At 34.7% G+C, this 24793-nt stretch overlaps 1 protein-coding gene across 1 annotated transcript; it reads left to right on the top strand.

Annotated features, from left to right (window-relative positions):
• The first annotated feature begins 3454 nt into the window (after positions 1-3454).
• On the top strand, positions 3455-5662 carry LOC139890429 (uncharacterized). Its single transcript, XM_071873309.1, has 4 exons — positions 3455-3905; positions 3992-4065; positions 4167-4714; positions 5098-5662. Exons 1-4 carry the CDS (start codon positions 3455-3457, stop codon positions 5660-5662), a joined length of 1638 nt encoding a protein of 545 aa, XP_071729410.1.
• Positions 5663-24793: the final 19131 nt, after the last annotated feature.

Genomic DNA, 24793 nt, shown 5'->3' with positions numbered 1-24793 from the left:
CTTCTCTAGCCGCTTAACATTATCATTGCGCAACTCGGGACACTCGGGCCTCTTGTGCCCTTCTTTACCACAATTGTAACATGTAACCTTGTTTGGCGCATTTGGACAATCACGAGCCATGTGTCCTTTTTGCCCACAAGTATAACAAGTGACCACATGACCACCGGAACCACCCTTCTTTATGCTATTAACACTTTCAGAGCCCTTCTTGTTCTTTTTGTTGGAAAAATTCGATTGACTCGAATTCTCAAACTTCCTCTTACCAAAAGTAAAGCCACCCGTTCTTAACACGAGCGCCTCAAAACCTTTGGCCATATTGAACAACTCGTCAAAGCTCTTCACCACATTCACGCTAATTTTCTCTTGATAATTATCATTCAAGATTCGATAGAAATCTTCCTTCAACATCTTATCATTCCCGACATACTCCGGGCAAAATTGGGTCTTGGACAAAAACACGGATTTGAGAGTGTTCAAATCCATCGACCCTTGCCTCAAGGAACGTAACTCGTCCTTAAGCCTAGTAAGATCGGCCGGAGTTCGGTATTCATCGAAAAACTCTTTCTTGAATTCATCCCAAGTGAATTACATGCATTGTTCTTCGCCATAAAGTTGGATCTTCGCGTCCCACCACAATTTAGCATCGCCCCTCAACATACTACACCCGTACCTTGTCTTCTTATCGAGAGTACATTCACAAGTACGGAAAGCCCCCTCCATATCAGAGATCCATTGGGCACTCTTAAGGGGGTCCCTTTCACCTTCAAAGGTGGGAGGTTGAGAATCCTTGAAGTTCTTATAGAAAAAGTCCCGTCTTCCCACATTATCTTCATAAAGAACGGCCTTAACTTGATCCTTTAATACATTGACTAGTTGCTCGTCGATCGTATCAAGAAACATTTTCTTAACGTCTTCGAGGAATTCCGCTTTTTGACGTTTAAAGATGGCCTCAACTTTGGCCGTGAACTCAACGTCCTCACTCGTACCCCCATTATCGGTGTCGTGTCCATTTATCATCTTCATTCTATAAAACGAAAGAGGTTAAACAACGAATGAAAAGACATGACACGCATATATACACATATACACCTTAACGCCCCATCTTGCTCAACAATCGTCGTACATCGCTCGTTTGACATGATTTGCGCCCGTAACAATGGTAGCTAGTCATTGCTATGCGAGCATGTCGCATTAACTCGCTAGTACAACGTCTATCTCGCTCGATGATTACAACTACAACACACAAAAATTAGTGCAAGGTTAAATCACTTAAATCTAAGCATTAACAATTCCCGATCCGACCCGAAGTCCTACAAGTCCCGCATAAAGCGCACACACAATAAAGTCTAAGTCTAGGCACCTATCTCAAGTCGCCTAAATCCCTTAGACCATGCTCTGATACCACTTGTAACAACCCAACCCGTATTCCATACGATAATTTTTTTTTTATATAATACACATTTACGCGCCAATTAAATATATAACCATTCCACACGTTCGTTGGAACATACAACAAGTTTTAGTGTTTACAAAAGGCACAAAGGCCATTAACGAATGTGATACAAGTTTGACCAATACAAAAATGATAGTTTTAAACCAAACAACACATCGAGCATGGTTTGGGACTAAACTACCCAAAACGCTAGGCCAACTTCCAAAAGATCCAACAAAACATCATCAAAGGACACCTAATGCCCGATAACCCCTTTGCCCTTATCCACACCTGCATCTAAAAAAATAAACAACGAGAGGGGTAAGCTAATGCTTAGTGAATGCAATAATTATACATGTACATATATAACCTACTTATTTGCAACCACTTACGCAACACCGCATACAAGCTAGCAATACGACGACCATGCAAACATCATGCATAAACTACCATCCACAATTTACAAGAAACTAGCAACACCAATAGCATATAGTTCAATATTAATTATGCTAATACCAAACTCACACAACCATGGTTAACCAATAGTAAAAGGAATGGTACTCGAATTTCCCATCGGTGTTCATAACAACCGTTAGTGTACAACACATATATCACCAACCATTGGACAACACATATCCGTTCATAAGATCGTTAGTGTACAACGCATATATCACCAACTTGGACAACACATATCCGTTCATAAATCGTTAGTGTACAACACATATATCACTAACTAGGATAACACATATCCTTACGTACAAATAAACACATCATATACGTACAAGTATACTTATTCCACTCACCTTGACACAAGGATGATGATTATGCACGTTCGAACTTCAAGGCAATGTACCTAATTCATTAAGTACACATTCAATCACACAACTAGTGGAATTAACCACAATACTTACACTTGAGCATTTAATGACCCAATTTGCATTAAATGACTCAACTACACCACAATCGCCCATAAATGGCCAAGACTCATATTAAATCACTAAGGCTAGTGATTTAAAGTCTACTAACATCAATTAACATAACTTAGGGTAATTCATACCCATTTCACCCAATTAGGTCAACTAGTACCCATTTGACCCATTTTGAATACTTAGACTCATAATCGAGTCAAACTCACCCATTAACAATTCTTTCATAAATCTAAAAGTGTATTAGTGACTAGCAATACCATTTGACACTTACAACCTCAAATAACAAGACCAAAACCCTAGTTTGTGGCTATTAGGGTTTCATTACAACAACATAACCCAAATTCACCCATTTTACCCTCAAATGGGTCACCCAAATCTCTAGTAACCAAAACCCTAACCATTAACCAATTAAAACTAAAAAAATTAGAGTTAGAACTTACCGAGACTATCAACGCGTAGCTAGAGACACAAGCAACAACTTTAATTCTTGCTCCAAGGTTTGATTCACAATTCTCCACTCTCAAATCTCACTTGAACACAAATGGGCTTTTAAGTTTTGGGAGAGAAAATGGAAAGAAAAGAGAAAAGAAATTGAATTAAATGAATAAGTGGCTGTGATTTAATGCTCCAATTTGATCAACACGCAAAAAGACCAAATTACCCCTAAAACCCTTTTAAATTGAGTAAAAATCGGAGTCAGAACAGCAGAGATGCCGCGGCGCGACGTATCGAAGGAAAAAAGCCCCCTTTTAACCCACTTTTTGATCTGGAATTGCTTTATATGCCGCGGCGCGGACCCCTTTGTCGCGGCGCGGCTTAAGGCTGCATCTGAACAACTCGTTCACCTTAAACAATTTTCGATGTTATTTAATTTGTACATTCCAAACCCGCTTCCTATATTCACCTAGCCTTCAACAATAGTCTCACAAGACTTAATGCTAACAAAACCCATGTATAACTTGTATAAGCACACATTATCAAGTATATATCTATATATAACTACACATATATCTATACATTTACGCAAAAACTAACGAGTTACAAACGTACCAATGATTAAGTATGTACCTTTAGACGTGTACGGGGAAACGGGATGTTACAAGAATGTGAGGAAGAGTTAAAGGAACTTAGAACTTTGAAGGCAAATGCCAAAAAAATGCCAAAACCACAACCTAAGCCAAAGTTAGGTGTCCAAGCAAGATCAAATAATGTTAAAAATGAAAACTGTATGATAGATGTAGTGGATGAGCATGAGGAGTTTATGGATGAACTTTTGAGGAAGTTAAATGGTGATGAACAAGTTAGTGATCCTTTTAAAGCTATTGTAGCAGTTGAAAACTTTCCAATCCACGATGACAAAACCAATTGGAGAATGAAGAAACCAATATTGAGTGAGAAGTATGTTAATGCAAAACAGTTTAAGGATTGTTTAACGTATTATGCCCTAGCAAATGGTTTCTCATTATGGTACCATAGGAGTAGTGAAAAGGAAGTCATTGCAAAGTGTGGCCAAAGACCACCTAGATTGAAAAATCCAGATGCAGGTACTCTATGTTTTTACTGTATTATATTAATGTAATTATCTTACGTGTATATATATTAATTGTCTTTTATTATAACTGATAAATAGGTAAAAAAGGAAGTACAACAGGTATCCTAGTGTGGGTAAGGGTGATGAACCAAAATGTTCTTGGAGGTGCTTTGGTAGAAAGATAAAAACTGAAGATTCATTCCAGATTGTATCCTTAGTTGATGAACATACTTGTGTTAGAAGTTTTAGGTTTGGAAGCTTAATAAATTACAAGTGGATAGGGAAAGAGTTTGGTGACAAAATTAGGGCAAATCCAAATATTAGATTAGTGGACATTACTGATTTGGTTCTTAAAAAGTATAAATGCACAGTTACCCCCAATCAGTGTAGTAAGGCAAAGACATGGGCATTATCCGAGTATGATAAGTCCATACAACAACATTATGCCCTGTTAAGGTCTTATGGTGATGAATTGTTAACCAGCAACCCAGGATCAACAGTTAAAATTGGAGTAACTCAAAACCGTGATGAAAAAGTATATTTTGATAGGTTTTATGTGTGTTTAAATGGACTGAAAAAAGGTTGGAAGAGAGGTTGTAGGAGGATAATAGCTTTAGATGGTTGTTTTTTGAAAAAACCTAATCAAGGAGAGTTGTTGACTGCAATTGGAAGAGATGGAAATAACCATATTTACCCTATTGCTTGGGCTGTTGTGAGTGTGGAAAACAAAGATAACTGGACATGGTTCCTTGAGCTTCTAGCAGGTGATTTGGAAATTAATGGTGGTGTTGGAATAACCCTTATGTCTGATCAACATAAAGGGTTAATAGAAGCAGTGAAATGCAGCTACTTACTTAATTGAGAGAAATCCAAAAAGTTGGTCAAGGGCTTTCTTTGAACAAACAGAGGGTGTGAAGCAGTAGAAAATGGTTTTAGTGAATGTTTTAACTCGGTGATCCTAACATGTAGACATAAGCCCATAATAACAATGTTAGAATCAATTAGGGTTATTGTGATGGAAAGAATGAATGTAATGAGAAGACTTGGTCAGGAATGGGTTGGTGATATAGCCCCAAATATTATGAGAAGACTTGAAATTAATAAAGATCATCAGGTAAACACACAAATAATTTTATTTATTTTGATTAAGATTACTAATTTTGACTAATTTTGACTAGTTTTGACTAATATTGTCTTATTTGTAGGTTCTGGACTACACATTTTTCAGGTGGTTATGAATTTGAAGTGAGGCAAAAGTCTGAAGCTTTTAAAGTTGATGAAAAAATGAGAACTTGTAGTTGTAGGATGTGGCAATTATCTGGTTTACCATGTCCCCATGCTTGTTCAGCTATTTTTGCTATGGGTAAGTCTCCAGAAGATTATATTCCAGCATGGTTCAGAAAAGATATGTATATTGGGACATACAGTACATATCTTAGACCAGTTGATGGAATATCATGTTGGGTTCCAAATAACTTGAACAAACCCCTACCACCACAACCTAAAAAAAAGCCTGGAATGCCTAAAAGAAAGAGGAGAAGAGCTGCACATGAAGGTGGTAGTGGAGTTAGAATACCAAAAACAGGTGTTGTTATGACATGTCAACTATGTCATGAAGAAGGGCATAACAAAAGAGGCTGCAAAAATGTTCCAAAGGACAAACCTGTTAAGGTATCTAAACCTGTTGGAAGGCCAAGGAAAGATGGCAGGCCAAGTGGTGCTCAGTCTGGTGTTGGTGCATCTAATACAGCTGCTGGATCTCATGTGTAGGTGTGGTTATGACTTGTATGTAGCTAGTCTTTTGTATCTCTACTATTTAGCTAGTCTTTTGTATGTTGCCTTCTGTTGATCTATCTAGTTAGCTAGTCTTTTGTTTTTATTACTAATTAGCTTGTCTTTTGTATGTAATGTTATGATAGCAGAATGGCAAAGTGGGCTTTTGTAAACAATATTTCAGTTATATATTTTGAATGAATGGCATATAATCTATTTAAAGTATGTTTTGAACCCTGCATACTTTAACTTTTGTTATGTATATAGTTACTTTTTGACCATTTGTTATGCATACTTTAACTTTTGGCATGCCTGATATTGGGTACTTTTTGACCATTTTTTATCTAGTACATTTATACCCGAATGATGTTTTGATTTGTTTGTTTTAGATTCAAAAGGCAAAAGTTATGGAAAAAGTTGCTGGAATTTGGGACCTGCAAATAGAGTTTTGCTTGTTTTACATCTACTTTTGCACACTATATTGGATAAATGGTTCAACAATAAAACCCAAACTATGAAGTCAAAATAGATCACTAAACATAATAAGATTGCCATTACATTAGCATTGTCATTACATGATCATTGAAACCATTACATTGTCATAAAAACCAATACTTACAAACCACATGAGTTTGTTAGATAATAGGTTCGACCCATTGTTATTGCCACTTCTGCTTTATTCGATCACCTTCTTTACTTCAATTAGATTCCTATGGTCTATTGCAACAATTGTAAATATTATACTCCATATTCCTTTATTTTCTCCTATGCTTACGGATCAACCTATTCACTACCGGTAATTATCATTCTCGTGTCTCTACCAGCTCTTTTTAAAAATAATCTTTTAATGTATAGAAGGGATAGATTGTTTTTTTCGTTTTTTTGTTATTTGGTAATTCAAATGAAAAAAATATATATATATTTCCCATCTCCTTTCAATTTCTAAAATTTACGTTTCAATCTTTCCTTTCTTAAAAATCTAATTTAGTTCTAAATCTTGTCTTCATCAAATCATCTTTTCTTTTCTAATTTCACTTTTAATTCTCTGAATTCTTTCCATAAATAAACTCCCTTTATTGGTTCTTTAGTCAAAAAATAAATAAAAATAATAATACGTATCTTTTTAATTTTTCCTATCATCTTTCATTTTCTTTCGTTGATTTCTTTCCTTTTCTATATTCTTTCTTTCCTTACCTTATTCTGATTTTAATTTGTTTCTAATCCAATCAACCTTCTATGTTTTCTTTATTTACTTTACAAATTTTCTTCAATCACTTATGTACAAATTTACTTAATTAAGGCGAAGAAATGTGAAGTTGCAACATACAAGATTATCCAAGCTCCAATATGAAGACACATGAAGACATTGTTTATATTTTATTTTATTAATGTTTGTGTCGTTAGTCCATGTATTTGCGTTTCAGTTTAAGCGTATGTATTTCCTCCCGCTCAAACTGCGGGGGAGTATTAGAATATGTAGATGATATTAGTATAGGTCCAGCCCAATTGTGTAGATGGGCTCGGTCCATTAGGGTTAGAATGTATCATTGTAAAATCTATATATAGTTGATGAATAATACAATACAACCTACGGGGTTTTCTATATTCTACATAAAACATGTACAGATGATTTTATACAAAGATGCACTATTTACGTGTATAGCTGTATATAGGCTTTCCTATATATAAAATATGTTGCAACTTGGTGGAGATGTTATATAATGTTTATACTAGATTGATAACCCATTGGCCACTTGGTATCCATCTTAAAGGACTACTTTTATCTGAATGATTACATAACCTATCTTCTGATGTTCATTCTTTCAAGATTTCTTTGTGTGCATACATAGTGAAGCAGCTGTTTAATATCTCTATTGACCATCCTGTTTACCTTATACTTTTCCGCAACAATCATAGGTAAGTCTGACAAAGAACTCAGTAATTTTTTATTGCTTTACGTATAAATGTATATATTTAAACGAATCACATCTCTATATTTTTACTTGTACCGAATAAAAATTCGTTATTGCTTTAGGTTGAAGGTTTGGCCTTTGTTTGCTTGTTGTCAAATGGTTCTCAATCCTTAAATCAAGTGTTAGAGTTGTTTAAATCCTTCCAGTTTAGGTCTCTGGATACAACAATGAAGCATTGCGAGGTTCTTTCTCACACATAATTAGAACCAATGATAAGCATCAAGTTATGCTATGTTCCTTCATTCCGTAGTTGTTTTATCTAAGAAGCTGAGCTTTTCTAGTACCAATTTCCGGTCTCTTTGGTACTTATTTCTGCTGATTATATGTCATTTGGATATGTGTATATATATATATATATATATATATATATATATATATATATATATATATATATATATATATATATATATATATATATATATATATATATATATATATATAGGGGCAGGATCAATGGGGAAGTAACCAATCGGGGAAAAGTGGGGGGAAGCAATTTTTTTTTTTTCGTTTTTTGAAAAAACTTTGTTCACGAACTTAATAGATTGGATGAAAATATGAACATTTAAAAAAGACACTTCGTGATGAATGTTATTATTTAGGCGGGAAAACGATCGACAAAAATAACATTCAAGATAATATTGTTCTTGAAGAATGTTAACGTTTTTTTTCATGTTTTGTGAAGTAAAATTTAACCCGATTTAGAGTTTAGGGTTTAGGGTTTTGGTTTAGTCCCTAAACCCAAAACCCTAAACCCCAAACCCTAAACCCTAAACTCTAAACTCTAAACCAACTCTAAACCGTTCGTGTTAAAAACTCAATCTAAATCCTAAATCTAAACCCTAAATCTAACCTCTAAACCCTAAATTTCTAAACCTTAATATCTAAACCCTAATATCTAAAACCTCAACATGCGCTTGAAAAACACCATAATTGTTATATATTAATTCTTCGAGCATTTTTTCGCTAAAATAAAATCATTTATCACAAAGTGTCTTTATTAAATGTTTATATTTTCATCCAATCTATAATGTCGTGAACAAAATTTTTTCAAAAAACGGAAAAAAAAAAAAATTTTTTGCTTCCCCCGGCTTGGTTACTTCCCCCTTGATCCTACCATATATATATATATATATATATATATATATATATATATATATATATATATATATATATATATATATATATATATATATATATATATATATAGTGGTAGGATCAAGAGGGAAGTAACCAATCGGGGGGAAGCAAATTTTTTTTTTTCATTTTTTGAAAAAACATTGTTCACGAACATTATATATGAGCTGAAAATATGAACATTTAGTAGAGATACTTTGTGATAAATGTTTTCATTTTGACGGGAAAATGCTCGAAGAAGTAATATATAACAATTATCGTGTTTTTCGAGCGTATTTTGAGGTTTTAGCTATTGGGGTTTAGATATTAGAGTTTATAGGGTTTAGATATTAGGGTTTAGAAATTTAGGGTTTAGATTTAGGGTTTAGATTTAGGATTTAGATTGAGTTTTTAACACGAACGGTTTAGGGTTTAGGGTTTAGGGTTTGGTGTTTTGGGTTTATTCCATAAACCCAAAACACCAAACCCTAAACCCTAAACTCTAAATCGGGCTAAATTTTTACTTCACAAAACATGAAAAAAAAAAAAAAAAAACGTTCATATTCTTCACGAACAATATTATCTTGAATGTTATTTTTGTCGATCGTTTTCCTGCCTAAATAATAATATTCATCACGAAGTGTCTCTTCTAAATGTTCATATTTTTGTGTGATCTTGATGCCGGAAAAAAAAAATTTCAAAAAAACGAAAAAAAAAAATTTTTTGCTTCCCCCCGTGATAAGGCTAAAAAGGAACATATATTTCATAGCATTATCCCCCAAGAAAGACAAGATTTTAGTTGCAATTGTTCCATTTTCAAGTGATATTCGTTTATATTAAATAAGTGCGAAGACAAAAGGCAGATTCGACAAATTGAAGACAAAAAGGTCCAAAAAGCTCAAAAGTACAAGATACAATTAAAAAGGTTCAAATTATTGATGAAGAACGTCTAAAAATGACAAGAGTACAAGTTGCGGAACGCAAAGTACACGATATAAAATAGTACGAAAGGACGTCCGAAAATCCGGAACAGGGACCCGAGCCAAGAAGAAACGCCCGACGCAATGGACCAAAAATATCTAGTCTACTATGCACATAAATATAATATAATATATAAATAATTATTAAAATTATTTATATTTTATATATATTTAATAAATATGTCGACGAACAAGAAGACAAAAGATATGTGAGCTGTCCAGCGTGGCCATGCGAGTCGCATGGCAAATAGGCATAAACCCATGCGAGTCGCATGGCAGTAAAAATCTGGCCAAATGCCTATAAAAAGGCAGTTTATGCACGAACTCAAACACATCTTTTTCTTTTCCTTCTCTGTAAACATATAACATAAATAAATAATTATAATTTTAATTATAATTTTAATAATTATGATTTAGTTTAGTATTGTAACAAATGATTTACGGGTTTTAAGTCAAGACTCTGCCCGTGTAATACTACGATATTAATACCCACTGTAAGTTATGTCTTTCCTTTTTAATTTAATGTCTCGTAGCTAAGTTATTATTATGCTTATTTAAAACGAAGTAATCATGATGTTGGGCTAATTACTAAAATTGGGTAATTGGGCTTTGTACCATAATTAAGGTTTGGGAAAAAGACCGACACTTGTGGAAATTGGACTATTGACTATTAATAGATGGGGGGTATTGTCTAATTGAGTGACAACTCATTGGAGTCTGTCGAACCTATCTTCAAATTAATTATCCTAATAATTAATAATGATTATGGTTGTCCTATTTAGTGACGTTCATATGGAATCTATTATAATCATTTAATTAATTATTCGGGTTGGGTAATTGATTATTCAAACTGATCAAGTGGGTAAATTAATATTCATATCTAATCAAAACAGGGGTAGATTACATACAGTGATAACTGGTGTAATTGTTGACAGAAGTGATAACTGCGTCACAGTTTAAATCCTTAATTAGTTGGAATATTTGACTTCGGGTATAAGGGTAATTTGACGAGGACACTCGCACTTTATATTTATGACCGATGGACTATTATGGACAAAAACCAGATAGACGTATCAAATAAACCAGGACAAAGGACAATTAACCCATGGTAATAAATTAAAATCAACACGTCAAACATCATGATTACGGAAGTTTAAATAAGTATAATTCTTTTATTGTATTTCTCATCGTATCTTTATTTACTGTCATTTTATTACTCGCAATTTTATTTACTGTCATTTTATTTATTGTCATTATTTTACGCACTTTAATTATCGTCATTTATCTTTGCGCTTAAAATATAGAATCGACAAACCGGTCATTAAACGGTAAAACCCCCCTTTTATAATAATATTACTACTTATATAATTATATATATTTTGTATAAATATAGTTGTTAAAAATATAGTAAGTATCACCAGCTCCCTGTGGAACGAACCGGACTTACTAAAAACTACACTACTCTACGATTAGGTACACTGCCTATAGTGTTGTAGCAAGGTTTAGGTATATCCCATCCGTAAATTAATAAAACTTGTGTCATATTTTGTAGTATTTTGTATTAAAAATAATACTATTTCGTACCCTCACGCTACATCATCAAGTTTTTGGCGCCGCTGCCGGGGAGCACTAAAACGCTATATTTTGAATTTATATTTGCAAAAAAAAAAAAAAAAAAAAAAACAAAAACGTAAAAAAAAAAAAAAAAAAAAACGTAAAAAAAAAAAAACAAAAAAAAACGTAAAAAAAAAAAAAATTATTAAAAAAAATATATTTTTAAGATTTTGTCTATAAAAAAAAAAAATTTTTTTTAGTTTTATTACCTTTAGATTTTTAGACTATATTCGCAACTTTTAGTATTAAGTTTAGTTTTGCCATAGTTATTTTTACTTCTAGAATTTTTAGTTTTGCCGTAAAATCCCTTAAGTGCTTTTTCTTTAGACTAAGATTTAGGTGCCTTAAAATTTTGCGACGCCATTTTTCGTGCTATTTTCTTATTTCGTATTTTTCGACGCCTTTTACCTATGTATCAATTACAATTCCAATTAGTGATCTCCATTTGTAGCTTTAATTTTAAGATAGTGATCGTTATAAGGTTGGATTAACCGCGTGTTTACAAACCACTCTTCGTCTTTTTCATTTTTCGACACTTTTCGACGCGCAATCTTTTTCTCTCTTATTTCTCGTCATTCTAGTTTTTAGGACTTAGAATTTTTTCTACTTCTTCTCTAAATTTCTTAAAATTACGAAAATTTATTTTAAGTGGTTAAATTGATAGACATCAAAATTTTCTGGTTCGTAGTAATAGTTGGATTTGTACGTGGACCGGGTTATTGGAGCCAAACAGTACTCAATTATATTGAGACCAAACGAATCCTGCCCCTCTGCTGCATCTTTTGGCTATTCGAAACGTGGGCAAAATCAGAAAAGTCTATTGATTGGATAACTTATATAATTTTTCTTTCTTTTTTAAAAACTAATAGGATATTCAGTGAATGCACCGAGCAAGACGTTCGCCGCCGGTCATACGTTCACCACCTGTAACTCGATCAAGACATCTAGCAAATATTGTCACCGTTGATTTTTCTTTAGAATCGTCATCTAGTCGAACAAGAACTCCAACTCAAATTTCCGATAATCCATCTTTTGAACCCGACCTCACAATTGAGAATCCGGAGAATATTCAGGGACAATTCCAAGATCCAGAACCACTAATTATTCCTCCTGAGCCAAAAACCATTAAATCAGAATCTTCTAGTGATTCGTATTCAACAAATTCAATTATGAAAAATCTGGAACTTCTAAGTATGGAAGATCGAATGAGAGCCACACGCACGGGCCAAGGTCACGCCATTATTAAGCCAGAAGTTAATGCGCCAGATTATGAAATCAAAGGACAAATTCTACACATGGTAACTAACCAATGCCAAATCAGTGGTGCACCGAATGAAGATCCTAACGAACACCTTCGTACGTTTAAAAGAATTTGTGCACTATTCAAAATCCGAGAAGTTGAGGATGAGCAGATCTATCTCATGTTGTTTCCCTGGACTTTAAAGGGAGAAGCCAAAGATTGGTTAGAATCGTTACCTGAAGGGGCGATTGACACATGGGATGTTTTAGTTGAAAAATTTCTTAAACAATTCTTTCCGGCATCTAAAGCCGTGAGACTTCAAGGAGAAATTGTTACGTTCGCGCAAAAGCCAAATGAAACATTATATGAGGCGTGGACAAGATTCGGAAGGATGTTGAGAGGATGTCCTCAACATGGTTTAGACACTTACCAAATAGTACAAATATTCTACCAAGGTGTCAACGTTGCTACACGAAAAGACATCGACATAACAGCTGGTGGTTCCATTATGAAGAAAACCGCAACTGAAGCTTACAAAATTATTGATAACACAGCCTCCCACTCGCATGAGTGGCACCAAGAAAAAGATATTTTTCGTTCATCTAAAGTGGCTAGAGCCGATTCTAGCCATGACTTTGATTCCGTTTCCGCAAAAATAGATGCTTTCGAAAGACGAATGGAAAAGATGAATAAAGATATTCACGCAATACGAATCAGTTGTGAGCAATGCGGTGGACCACACTTATTGAAAGATTGTCACATTGAACCAACGATGGAACAACGAGAGAATGTTTCCTATATGAACCAAAGGCCGGGAAATAATTATCAAAATAATTATCAACCGCCAAGGCTAAACTTAAATCGAAATCAAAACATTCTTTACAATCCAAAAGGACCCGAAAATAACTGGTATAACCAACAAGGTCCGAATAACCAACCGACTCAAAACAACACTTTCAATCAACAAAGACCTAGCTTGTATAAACCACCACAACAACCCGAAGAGAAAAAGCCAAATCTAGAAGAAATGATGGCAAAGCTGATTGAATCTCAAACACAATTCATTACATCTCAAACCCAAACGAACGAGAGATTTGATCAGTCATTAAGAACTCAACAAGCTTCCATTTTGAATCTAGAAAAACACGTAGGTACTCTTGCTAGCATGATGAGTGAGAGGGAACAAGGAAAGCTACCGAGTAATACTGAAATAAATCCTCGGAATGAGAATGTTAATATGGTTTCAACGAATTCTGAAAAACCAGCACCAGAAGATGGGAAGGTTTTAGATGAGAGTAACAATGAAGAAGTTACACCACCACCACCCGAGTATGTAAAGCCAATGGTGGCACCATACAAACCACCCATCCCGTTTCCAAGAAAAGGAGTTGAGTATGAGCAAGTGATAGGTAATAAAGATTGTGATACCTCTGGAAAGAAGAAGAAGAAAAAGAATAAGAAAGTGCAAGAAACAAAAGCCGTAAATATAAACCCGGTGAAGACAGTTCCACCAAAACCTCCACCTAGGGTAGGTGATCCGGGTGAATTTATTGTTCCTTGTCTACTTAGTGATTGTGTCATGTATGATGCACTAGCAGATTTAGGTGCAAGTGTAAGTGTTATGCCTCTTTCCTTATATAAGAGATTAGGTGTAGGTAAGTTAAGTCCAACGGATATGAGTGTTCGACTCTTTGATCAAACCATTAAGCACCCAGTTGGAATTGCTGACAACCTACCCATTCAAGTAGGTAATTTAACCTTTCTAGTCGAATTCATTGTCATTGACATAGAAGAGGACCTAAACATTCCTCTAATTTTAGGTCGACCATTCTTTGCGTCCACCGGGGCGTTATTTGATGTAGGAAATGGAAGAATGACACTTAGTAGTGGTAACAAATCGATCACCTTTATGATTCGAAAGTCTAAATCTCCACCAACCAAAACCATTGAACCAGCAAAAACGATTGGTAACAACCATGTTGTTTTACCAACTCCAACGGTAGTGCTTAATAATAATGAAACGCCTAAGTGTGGGGAAAATGAAGTAACACCTAATGATGACATGATAACAAAGAACCCCGTTGTTGATACGAAATTAAATGATCTCGTTATTAATAGTTCAATGAAGAAACTTATTAAACGGATTCGCGAAGCTAGAACCAAGGGGAACTTTAAGTTATGTAACCGGTTAGTATCCAATCTGTCGCCTAAAGAAAGGGCGAAGCTAGTTGAATTATGGGATATTACGGAAGAAGCCGGGCACTGGCTTAAAGAAAAAGTCACAGATAGGCAAGTTGATTATGGACCAAGAGAAATTGACGATAAAGTTAATCACAATTTCGACACCACAGCTACCTAAGTGTGGGGAGATTCAAATGTTCTAAAAAGAAAATGCTATCTAGAGTTAGTTGTTCTGTTCTCGTGTAGTTCCGAGAATGGAACCCGATTGGTCTTTTCCGCTAGCAGACACTAAAGAACTAGTTTTCTCCCTCCATTCTGAATTTTTGTTTTGTAGGTCTTATATGAAATTAATATGCTTTTAAGTTTTGTGTGATATTTAAAAACAAAATTTACTTTAATTCATTAAGTTTAAAAAATGATTTCTAAAATTCGTCGTGAGTTAAAGACTAGGTCGTTGAGCCGAAATTGCTTTACCCGAGGGCGGGACGAAAAATTTTGTTATCATTATTTTTAATTTTATTGATTTAAAGTATGCCAAAAAATACTATGTTTTATAAATTTTTGAACGTGGGGTTATATACCAAACTTCAAAAATATGTATATATATGTTTGTATTTTATGTTATGTACACAACAGGGTAAAACAGCGCACTTTCAAAGACTGTCATGAAGTTCAGCAAAAGCTACTGATTTTGACAAGACGCAAAAAATCAAATGTGAAATAACAATATGTTTGCAAACTCGGTATTTTTAATCACTTTTCTACGCTAATCACCCTCATGAATTTATAATTATAGTCTGATTTCATGCAAATGAGGGCATTGCATGATCTCAAGTGTGGGGATATAGGGTTATAAATTCTCTCGGGTTTGCACTTAGTTTATTTGCCAAATTTTCTGAAAATTTGAAAAATTTTCAACTAAATGAATTTAAAATCATGTTTATACATATTTATGAACGGTGAAAACTAGGTGATAATACCGAAATTATCGTTACCTCGAAAAGGACATAAATTGAGAAACAACCCAAAACGCTTGAATTCATTTAAAATGGGATAGAAGAGAATAAAAAAGCAAAGAAAAGAATAAATAAAAGCTAAGTGTGGGGAGAATGTACCAAGTTATTCAATTAAAAACTATCTATCACATTTTTGTATAAGAATTATTGCAGGTACTTTTGCTTTGGACGATACTAATCAGTTTTACCCGGTTTACTGTAATATATTTTAAAGAAAGATGGATCTACACGATGAATCAATTCCATCATTAAAAGGAAGTAAAGTCTTCCGAAAAAGACACGCGCTTCTTGATTTAGGTCAAGAATTTGTCGTCCAGACCAGCTGTAGGTTGACGAAAAATCTAGAAAAGTCATCTCTAAAATCAGCAGGAAATCCACGGACCTCAGCATCAAACAGGGTCGCCATGTGGTCAGATTTATCCTAACCATGAGAAGGATTTATCTCGTACAATGGGGAGGCACCGTGCAAATTAGCTTGATAAGACTAATGAATCAGATCCCCAGAAAGGATAATCTCCTTAAAGATTAAAAATCAGCTTTTAAGACTGATATTATTCAATCCTAGAGATTGACCTTAAAGATTGAGAATTCAAACTCATGGAATTCAATGATATCTAAACTCGAGCTTGAACGAGAAAATATTTTGATCAAAAATACAAACCGATTTGTTTTCTGAAAACCCATTTTCAATGCGTTCATCACCATTGAACGTAAAATCCTAGGAATTCACCTGGAATTCATTAGGTCACCTGAACCAAATCGGGTGTCAACCGTAAGAACGGTGGTTGCATAGCATGGTCGGAGACAGGACCTTGTGCCAGACCGAAAAATCATAGGATGATCTTTACTATTGCTCCTACCAAGGATAGTACTAGCATCCGACACGTCAAAAGACCATAATCATCTGCATGTCATGGGACATTGCCTTAACAGTTTCTTGTTCATCGCTTTCCTTTACAACCGGACGGTAGTTTACCGAAAGGTAATATACGGAACAAGTAAATTGGATGTGTGCTTTCCGATACAGGGATAGCAGTGGATTACACGAACCTAAATGTTTTTAGCCAAAATATTGATCCACAAATATATTTTGCAACACCGATGGTGGGTCAAATCAGAAAACTTGTCTAGGGTAAAATCTAGCTTGAATTTTTAAAAAGATCAAATGTTTTCATAAAGATCCAATTTCCTAAAGGATCTACATTTTTATATTCATGTGGGACTGTAAACCGCCTTTTAAATGTGCACTTTGCTTTGGAAACCGAAAGTAAATCGGCTATTTGATTGCAAGTGTCGTTGACCTAAACCCAAGGCAACTGTGGATGACACACCCACCTTTAACCATGGTTCTATTGTTAATATCATTGTTTATACCGCTCTATCAAAATCACTGATGTACAAAGTGTGAAGAATAAAGAAGTGATTCGTGTGATGTATTATAGTATTTCAAGACTATATTGCTTGAGGACAAGCAACGCTCAAGTGTGGGGATATTGATAAGGCTAAAAAGGAACATATATTTCATAGCATTATCCCCCAAGAAAGACAAGATTTTAGTTGCAATTGTTCCATTTTCAAGTGATATTCGTTTATATTAAATAAGTGCGAAGACAAAAGGCAGATTCGACAAATTGAAGACAAAAAGGTCCAAAAAGCTCAAAAGTACAAGATACAATTAAAAAGGTTCAAATTATTGATGAAGAACGTCTAAAAATGACAAGAGTACAAGTTGCGGAACGCAAAGTACACGATATAAAATAGTACGAAAGGACGTCCGAAAATCCGGAACCGGGACCCGAGCCAAGAAGAAACGCCCGACGCAATGGACCAAAAATATCTAGTCTACTATGCACATAAATATAATATAATATATAAATAATTATTAAAATTATTTATATTTTATATATATTTAATAAATATGTCGACTAACAAGAAGACAAAAGATATGTGAGCTGTCCAGCGTGGCCATGCGAGTCGCATGGCAAATAGGCATAAACCCATGCGAGTCGCATGGCAGTAAAAATCTGGCCAAATGCCTATAAAAAGGCAGTTTATGCACGAACTCAAACACATCTTTTTCTTTTCCTTCTCTGTAAACATATAACATAAATAAATAATTATAATTTTAATTATAATTTTAATAATTATGATTTAGTTTAGTATTGTAACAAATGATTTACGGGTTTTAAGTCAAGACTCTGTCCGTGTAATACTACGATATTAATACCCACTGTAAGTTATGTCTTTCCTTTTTAATTTAATGTCTCGTAGCTAAGTTATTATTATGCTTATTTAAAACGAAGTAATCATGATGTTGGGCTAATTACTAAAATTGGGTAATTGGGCTTTGTACCATAATTAAGGTTTGGGCAAAAGACCGACACTTGTGGAAATTGGACTATTGACTATTAATAGATGGGGGGTATTGTCTAATTGAGTGACAACTCATTGGAGTCTGTCGAACCTATCTTCAAATTAATTATCCTAATAATTAATAATGATTATGGTTGTCCTATTTAGTGACGTTCATATGGAATCTATTATAATCATTTAATTAATTATTCGGGTTGGGTAATTGATTATTCAAACTGATCAAGTGGGTAAATTAATATTCATATCTAATCAAAACAGGGGTAGATTACATACAGTGATAACTGGTGTAATTGTTGACAGAAGTGATAACTGCGTCACAGTTTAAATCCTTAATTAGTTGGAATATTTGACTTCGGGTATAAGGGTAATTTGACGAGGACACTCGCACTTTATATTTATGACCGATGGACTATTATGGACAAAAACCAGATAGACGTATCAAATAAACCAGGACAAAGGACAATTAACCCATGGTAATAAATTAAAATCAACACGTCAAACATCATGATTACGGAAGTTTAAATAAGTATAATTCTTTTATTGTATTTCTCATCGTATCTTTATTTACTGTCATTTTATTACTCGCAATTTTATTTACTGTCATTTTATTTATTGTCATTATTTTACGCACTTTAATTATCGTCATTTATCTTTGCGCTTAAAATATAGAATCGACAAACCGGTCATTAAACGGTAAAACCCCCCTTTTATAATAATATTACTACTTATATAATTATATATATTTTGTATAAATATAGTTGTTAAAAATATAGTAAGTATCACCAGCTCCCTGTGGAACGAACCGGACTTACTAAAAACTACACTACTCTACGATTAGGTACACTGCCTATAGTGTTGTAGCAAGGTTTAGGTATATCCCATCCGTAAATTAATAAAACTTGTGTCATATTTTGTAGTATTTTGTATTAAAAATAATACTATTTCGTACCCTCACGCTACATCATCACCCCGCTTCCCCCCGATTGGTTACTTCCCCATTGATCCTGCCCCTATATATATATATATATATATATATATATGGGCCGGAGGTCCCCTTGGAAGCAATCTCTTTATCCGTCGAACATAGAGAGGGAGGACTTTCCCCACTTTTGGAGTGTTTCACTCGGGTTGGAGAAATGACTTCTCTTTATTCTAGGATATAGGAAGGATTGCCTACGTCTCACCTCCCCCATACCCCGCACATGCGGGATTGGGTTTGTTGTTGTTGTATATATATTAATATATATATATATATAACTTATAACACCCCTGATTTTTTTTAAGTCACAGCGGAAACCTGTTTATTAAATCTGATACATATATATAAAAGACACTTGCACTATATTTTATTTACATCATATCATTTATTTAAAGTCCATTACATATATTAAAAACTGGGTGTTACATTAAAACAACGACAATAGTAACAAAAGACGCGACATCAGAGTTTCGACTTGTCAAACATATCATCCTGCATCCCATCTTCACCCTGGTATCTAACATATCAAGTCAGAATTCTTGGTGTTATAGTTGCAGATCATCTCATAGTGGTCCTTGTTCAGATTTAACCAAAAGATGTTTGAGATGTGGTATTGTGGGGCACGAGATTCAGATGTGTTCGTTCCAAGAGGATGTATGTTGGAAATGTCATCAAGTGGGGCATAGGTCAGCTCAGTGTCCGTATGTAAGAGGATCAGGTTCTGGGGCGGGGCCAGGAGCGTAGTAGGGATCGGTAGGTGGATCTTCTGGTTCTCCAGTTGGGCAGAAAAGAAAGAATCCACCTAAGGCAACATCAAGAGCTTATCAGATGGTTGCAGTTGCAGATGCAGATGTTGAATATGATGTGAATACAGGTATGCTTCAAAATCCTCGTATTGTTTAGTTATATACATGTATATGATTGTGTGTATATATATGTGTGTTAGATTAGTAGATCTTGATAGTAGTGTAAGAATTATTTTGTTGCATTATGTTGTGGTATGTTTGGTTGCGACCTTTGTGTGCTTTGTGGGGGTAAGGGTGACCTTTAGGTTGATTTTTTTTTTTTGGGATTGAGAACCGTGACTTGGATAGAGATGCGTTGAGTATGTTTGTGTAGTGGATTTTTGGACGACATGAAGTTGTTGGATAGTGGCATGAGTATGATTGTTATGACGGTATTTCCTATGCTTGTTGGATGTGTAGTGATGTTAGTAGACTATATTTGAACATTCGATGGATAATGTTTAAATAACTGTGATTGGACAGATGTTGTGATTGATTAGTCATAAAGTAGTTAAATTAATTACCGATGCTTATTGAGGAGATTGATTGGACATAAGTTAGTGAATGAGACAAGTAGAATTTTTCTGTTTCGAGCAACTCAGAATGAAGGTATGATTTAGGATAATATGCTTGTGTCTGGCCAACAGAAGTATATTGTGATAAATCATACAGAATTTCTGTGAAGCTCAAGGAAAATTAGGCGACCTGTGCTATATTGGATTGTGATGTGACTGGATATGAGACGAATAACCTGTGAAGTTATGTTGACTTACGAGACAATTTCGTGGACATAGGTATAGATTTTAGTATGATAACTAATTCTATTGCCTAAGCTTTGGATAATTGGGAAAAGTGAAATGTATAAAGAGTTCAATTGGATGACAGATCGTGAAATTTATGATACGGAATGGCGAAGAAACATGAATTTAACTCTGATTATTTGACTTGATCGTGTAATTTGTGGGCTTAAGTGGATTAACGGACGTTGATCGATGAAGATTGTGACAAGTTATTTTGTATCGGGGGTGTATTGACGTCAAGAATCTCATTTTCCTATGCAGTTGTGGTGGATATCGTCGGTATTGGGGATAAGATCGATAAAGTTAACCGTGTGTTTTGGCGGTTCGAGTAACAATTTTTGGGTTTATTGAGCATAGTTGACCCGATTCCAAGGACGGAATCTCTTTTAAGGAGGGTAGATTTGTAACACCCGCGTTTTGGGGCTAGTTGAAATGACCATTGTACCCTTGGGTATGGTGTAATTAGTGATTTTAATAATTATATGTTTATAATTATTTGGTTGTTTAGTTGAGACCAGTTTGTGATAAGGGTCACAGAACAGGTTCGTTTGTTGAATTTGGACTCCGTTAGGGCCTCCTAACGAAGTACGAAAGATATCAGACAACTGGTAAATACCCGTGTGTGATGGGGTATTGTATTTAACCTACATATAAAAGCAAGAAGTCAGCTACTTCTCTTATTTTCTTGAAGCTTCCAAATTATACTCCGTACCTAAACTCTCACTCCCTTGAAACCCTATTTAATTTATGCTTGAAATTGGATTGTGTGGCTTTAGAGATTGAATTCTAACATCATAGTAATCACTATTCTCAGGTTTGTGCTTTGATTTCATACTTTAATCTTGTCAAATTTGGGTTTTGGGTTTATGAGTTTAAAAGTGTAATTTTGGGCTTGAATCTTCATGAAATGTGTTTGTTATGCTTAATTGATGTTAGATATATGTTATATAGTTGTTATATGATGTATTTGAAGTGGTTTTGGTGTTAGAACTTGCAAAATTCGAGTCTTTGGGCCAAAAACGCGGTAAACAGCGTGCTGGAGCTGTTCTTCAGCTCCCACACGAGTGACAGGTCACTCGTACGAGTGACCACACTTTTGAGGGTCAACCGCGCGTGTGAGGGCTCACTCGCACGAGTGAGGCCTCAGTCACACGTGTGACAGCTGGTCAGATTTTGTGGAAACTTGTTTTGGTCATAACTTTCAAACCGTAGCTCCGTTTTTGATGAATCAAGTATCGTTGGAATCATAATGAAAAATCCTTTCCAATGGTAAACTTTTAAGAAACTGTATCAAACTTTATTTTAGTCAGAAAAAGGGGTTTTAGGGTTTATGCCTTGTTTTGCACGCATTTGAGTGTCGTTATGGGCTGAAATTATAATGTAGACTTATCATATAGTGAATACATGTTGTAGGTGTTGATTTAGTATATGTATTATTGTCTGATATTGTGATTTTGGGTTGAAACCCATATAAATAGATGTTGCTACTGTTCTTCATCACTCGCACGAGTGAGCCTTCACTCGTACGGTTGAGGTAGTCAACCGTGTGGTGAACCGTGCGAGTGAGTGGTGATGGGAACTTATGTTTTGATTGTGATGATACGTACGGTTGAGATGTGACTCGTACGAGTCACTGGTCACTCGTGTAGTGAACCGTACGGATCAGGTGAGTCATTTTTGGATGTTTGGTCATAGACCAAAAGTACGAGTGAATTGTCAACCGCACGGTTGAGTGTTCTCAAACGTGCGTGTGATGGTGTTACTCGTACAGTTGACAGACCAATTGTAAAGTGATTAAGTGCTGGTTTTATTATTGTTGTGTTATTGTCTTGTTGTCGGGTTGTTATCAAGACATGATTACTGACTGTGTTATGTCTATTCTCAGGTGATAAGGACGAAGAGAAGGCTCAGTAAGATTAGAATTCTGAGTGCCTTCTGTTGCTGGTAATCGGTGAGTGGGATTATCTCCGGGTGTAGTATAGAGTAGCAAGTTGTGCTACTATGTTATACTGTTTTAGTTGTTATGCTTAGTAGATATGTTGTAATAATGATCATTGTAGAGTTGTCATGCTAGTCGTAGGGACAGTTGTTCGTAGTGGTAGTTGCTTAATAGTTGTGTGCACAAGTTGTAGTTGCCTGTTAGAACCTATTGTTGTTAGGTTCAGCTCAGAGAGGTCAACCTTGTTGTGGTTGGGTCCAGTTGGCTACTGTGTGTTGAGTATAGTGCTAAATAACGCATCACCTGCGTGTGGATTTACTATACTGGGGATTTGGTAGTAAGGACTTTCGGTAGACGCTAGACTGATCAGCTAGTGGTCGTGTGCTCGTACAAGTCACCGAGTATCTAGTTGGAGCATAGTTGCTAGTTGATAGTTGCCAGTTGTTAGTTGTCGGTTGCCTGTCATTGATTGTTGTAGTTGCTGTAGTTGTACAAGTTGGTACTGTATGCTAGATCTGTTAGATGATTCCATTCACTTAGCCTTGTGCTAACCCCCCTCACCTCCTCCCTTGCAGGTTTTGGATGTTAGCGGGTTTCGAGATAGAAGTGGTTGTTTGAAGATATGTTTGACAAGACGAACTCTGATGTCTTAACTTTTATAAATATGTAACTAGTTGTTTAACGTAACACCGGTGGTTTTCAATAAGTAACTAGCTAATGATTTGTGATAATCATGTTATATATATATATATATATATATATATATATATATATATATATATATATATATATATATATATATATATATATATATATATATATATTAACAATTTGTGTTCTTAATACTTATTTAAAAACTTAATACAAGTGATGGCTATTGTAAATTTTCATATGACTGAGGTATGTAAGAACTGTGTTAGACTTGCATAGGTTGTGCGTCACTTGATATTGGAAATGATCATGCGATTGAGGTCTCTAAAAACTTTGTTAGACTTGCTTGGGTTGTGAATCACTTGATGATGGTATGTCATGTATCCTTACATATGTTTAAACATGTTTGCAATGTCCCTGCAATTTCCTTACCTTTTCTTTTTCTGATCAATGATGCGTTTTCCAAGTTAGATTACTTATTCCCTTTCAAGCTTCCAGTGACGTATGATTTATTGCAAAGCAATGTGTCTGGTATGTCTTGCATGATCTTTGAAACTGTTTTCTTCTTCCGTTATTTAGTACTGTACAATAATACTATTTTTAGTTGTTATATGCTTGGGCAAGATTAATGTATGCTGCCCGGTATTAAAAATGTGAACTACTTTTATGTTTGTTACGAATTTTACAATTCTACATATGTAATCATCATACAAATGAATTTATACATAAGAGGTAATTATACAAATTTACATTTTATTTTTGTTTTTGCTTCAGGGCATTTGGGTACGCACTTGGGTAATATTTTGACTAAACTTTTAAGGTACGATATTTCATTCTAACTTGCTTTCCAAGTATAACTAGGTATATCTCTATTTCTCTAATACCTCTATTAAGTTACTTTTGATAGTATGAAATACTTAGTAATCCAGACGAAAAGGGGATGTCTATTAGTACTCAGAACGAGATGTCAGGTTGACCTAAAAGCATATCGAGACACATTTACGCAGGTGACTTTTTTTTTTGCTGACTACCACTTCTATATCTAAATCTGAATATTTTATACAATTGTTATGTGTTTTCTTCAGAAATGGAATTATTGAAACTTGAGAACTGTCGCTGAATCTTTCTGGCAGAAAAGTTGATCCGAACGAAATTTGCAATACATGAGGTTCCTTTGTAAAATGAGTTTTCTCTTCAAACGATGCTATTCAAATATACTTCACTATAAAATTGTGTCTTCGAGTTCTCATTACTGTTCTTTTAGTAGATTTCAGAGCTCCTTACAGTTCTTGATTACGGAAAGAAGCTGAACTTTCCAAGTACTAATTTTCGGTTTCTTTGTCATTTCGGGTACTTATTTCTGTTGCTTATATGTCATTGATAATTTATATGGATACGGATATATAAATATCTTAAAATCTGCATTATTAGGAGGCTGCCTGTCAATGTAGACCTAATTCTCTTTTGAAAGGTTCAATAGGTAA

The sequence above is a fragment of the Rutidosis leptorrhynchoides genome, chromosome 2, assembly GCF_046630445.1.
Source record: "Rutidosis leptorrhynchoides isolate AG116_Rl617_1_P2 chromosome 2, CSIRO_AGI_Rlap_v1, whole genome shotgun sequence".
Taxonomy (NCBI): Eukaryota; Viridiplantae; Streptophyta; class Magnoliopsida; order Asterales; family Asteraceae; genus Rutidosis; species Rutidosis leptorrhynchoides.
This window is presented reverse-complemented; position numbering and strand designations above follow the sequence as displayed.

Bases quoted from the DNA above. Each gene is read 5' to 3' on its own strand.
- LOC139890429 (XM_071873309.1), top strand. From the start codon at position 3,455: ATGTTACAAGAATGTGAGGAAGAGTTAAAGGAACTTAGAACTTTGAAG. The intron at 3,906-3,991 runs GTACTCTATGTT...ACTGATAAATAG, and splicing joins ATTGAAAAATCCAGATGCAG to GTAAAAAAGGAAGTACAACA. The intron at 4,066-4,166 runs GTAGAAAGATAA...ATAAATTACAAG, and splicing joins ATGTTCTTGGAGGTGCTTTG to TGGATAGGGAAAGAGTTTGG.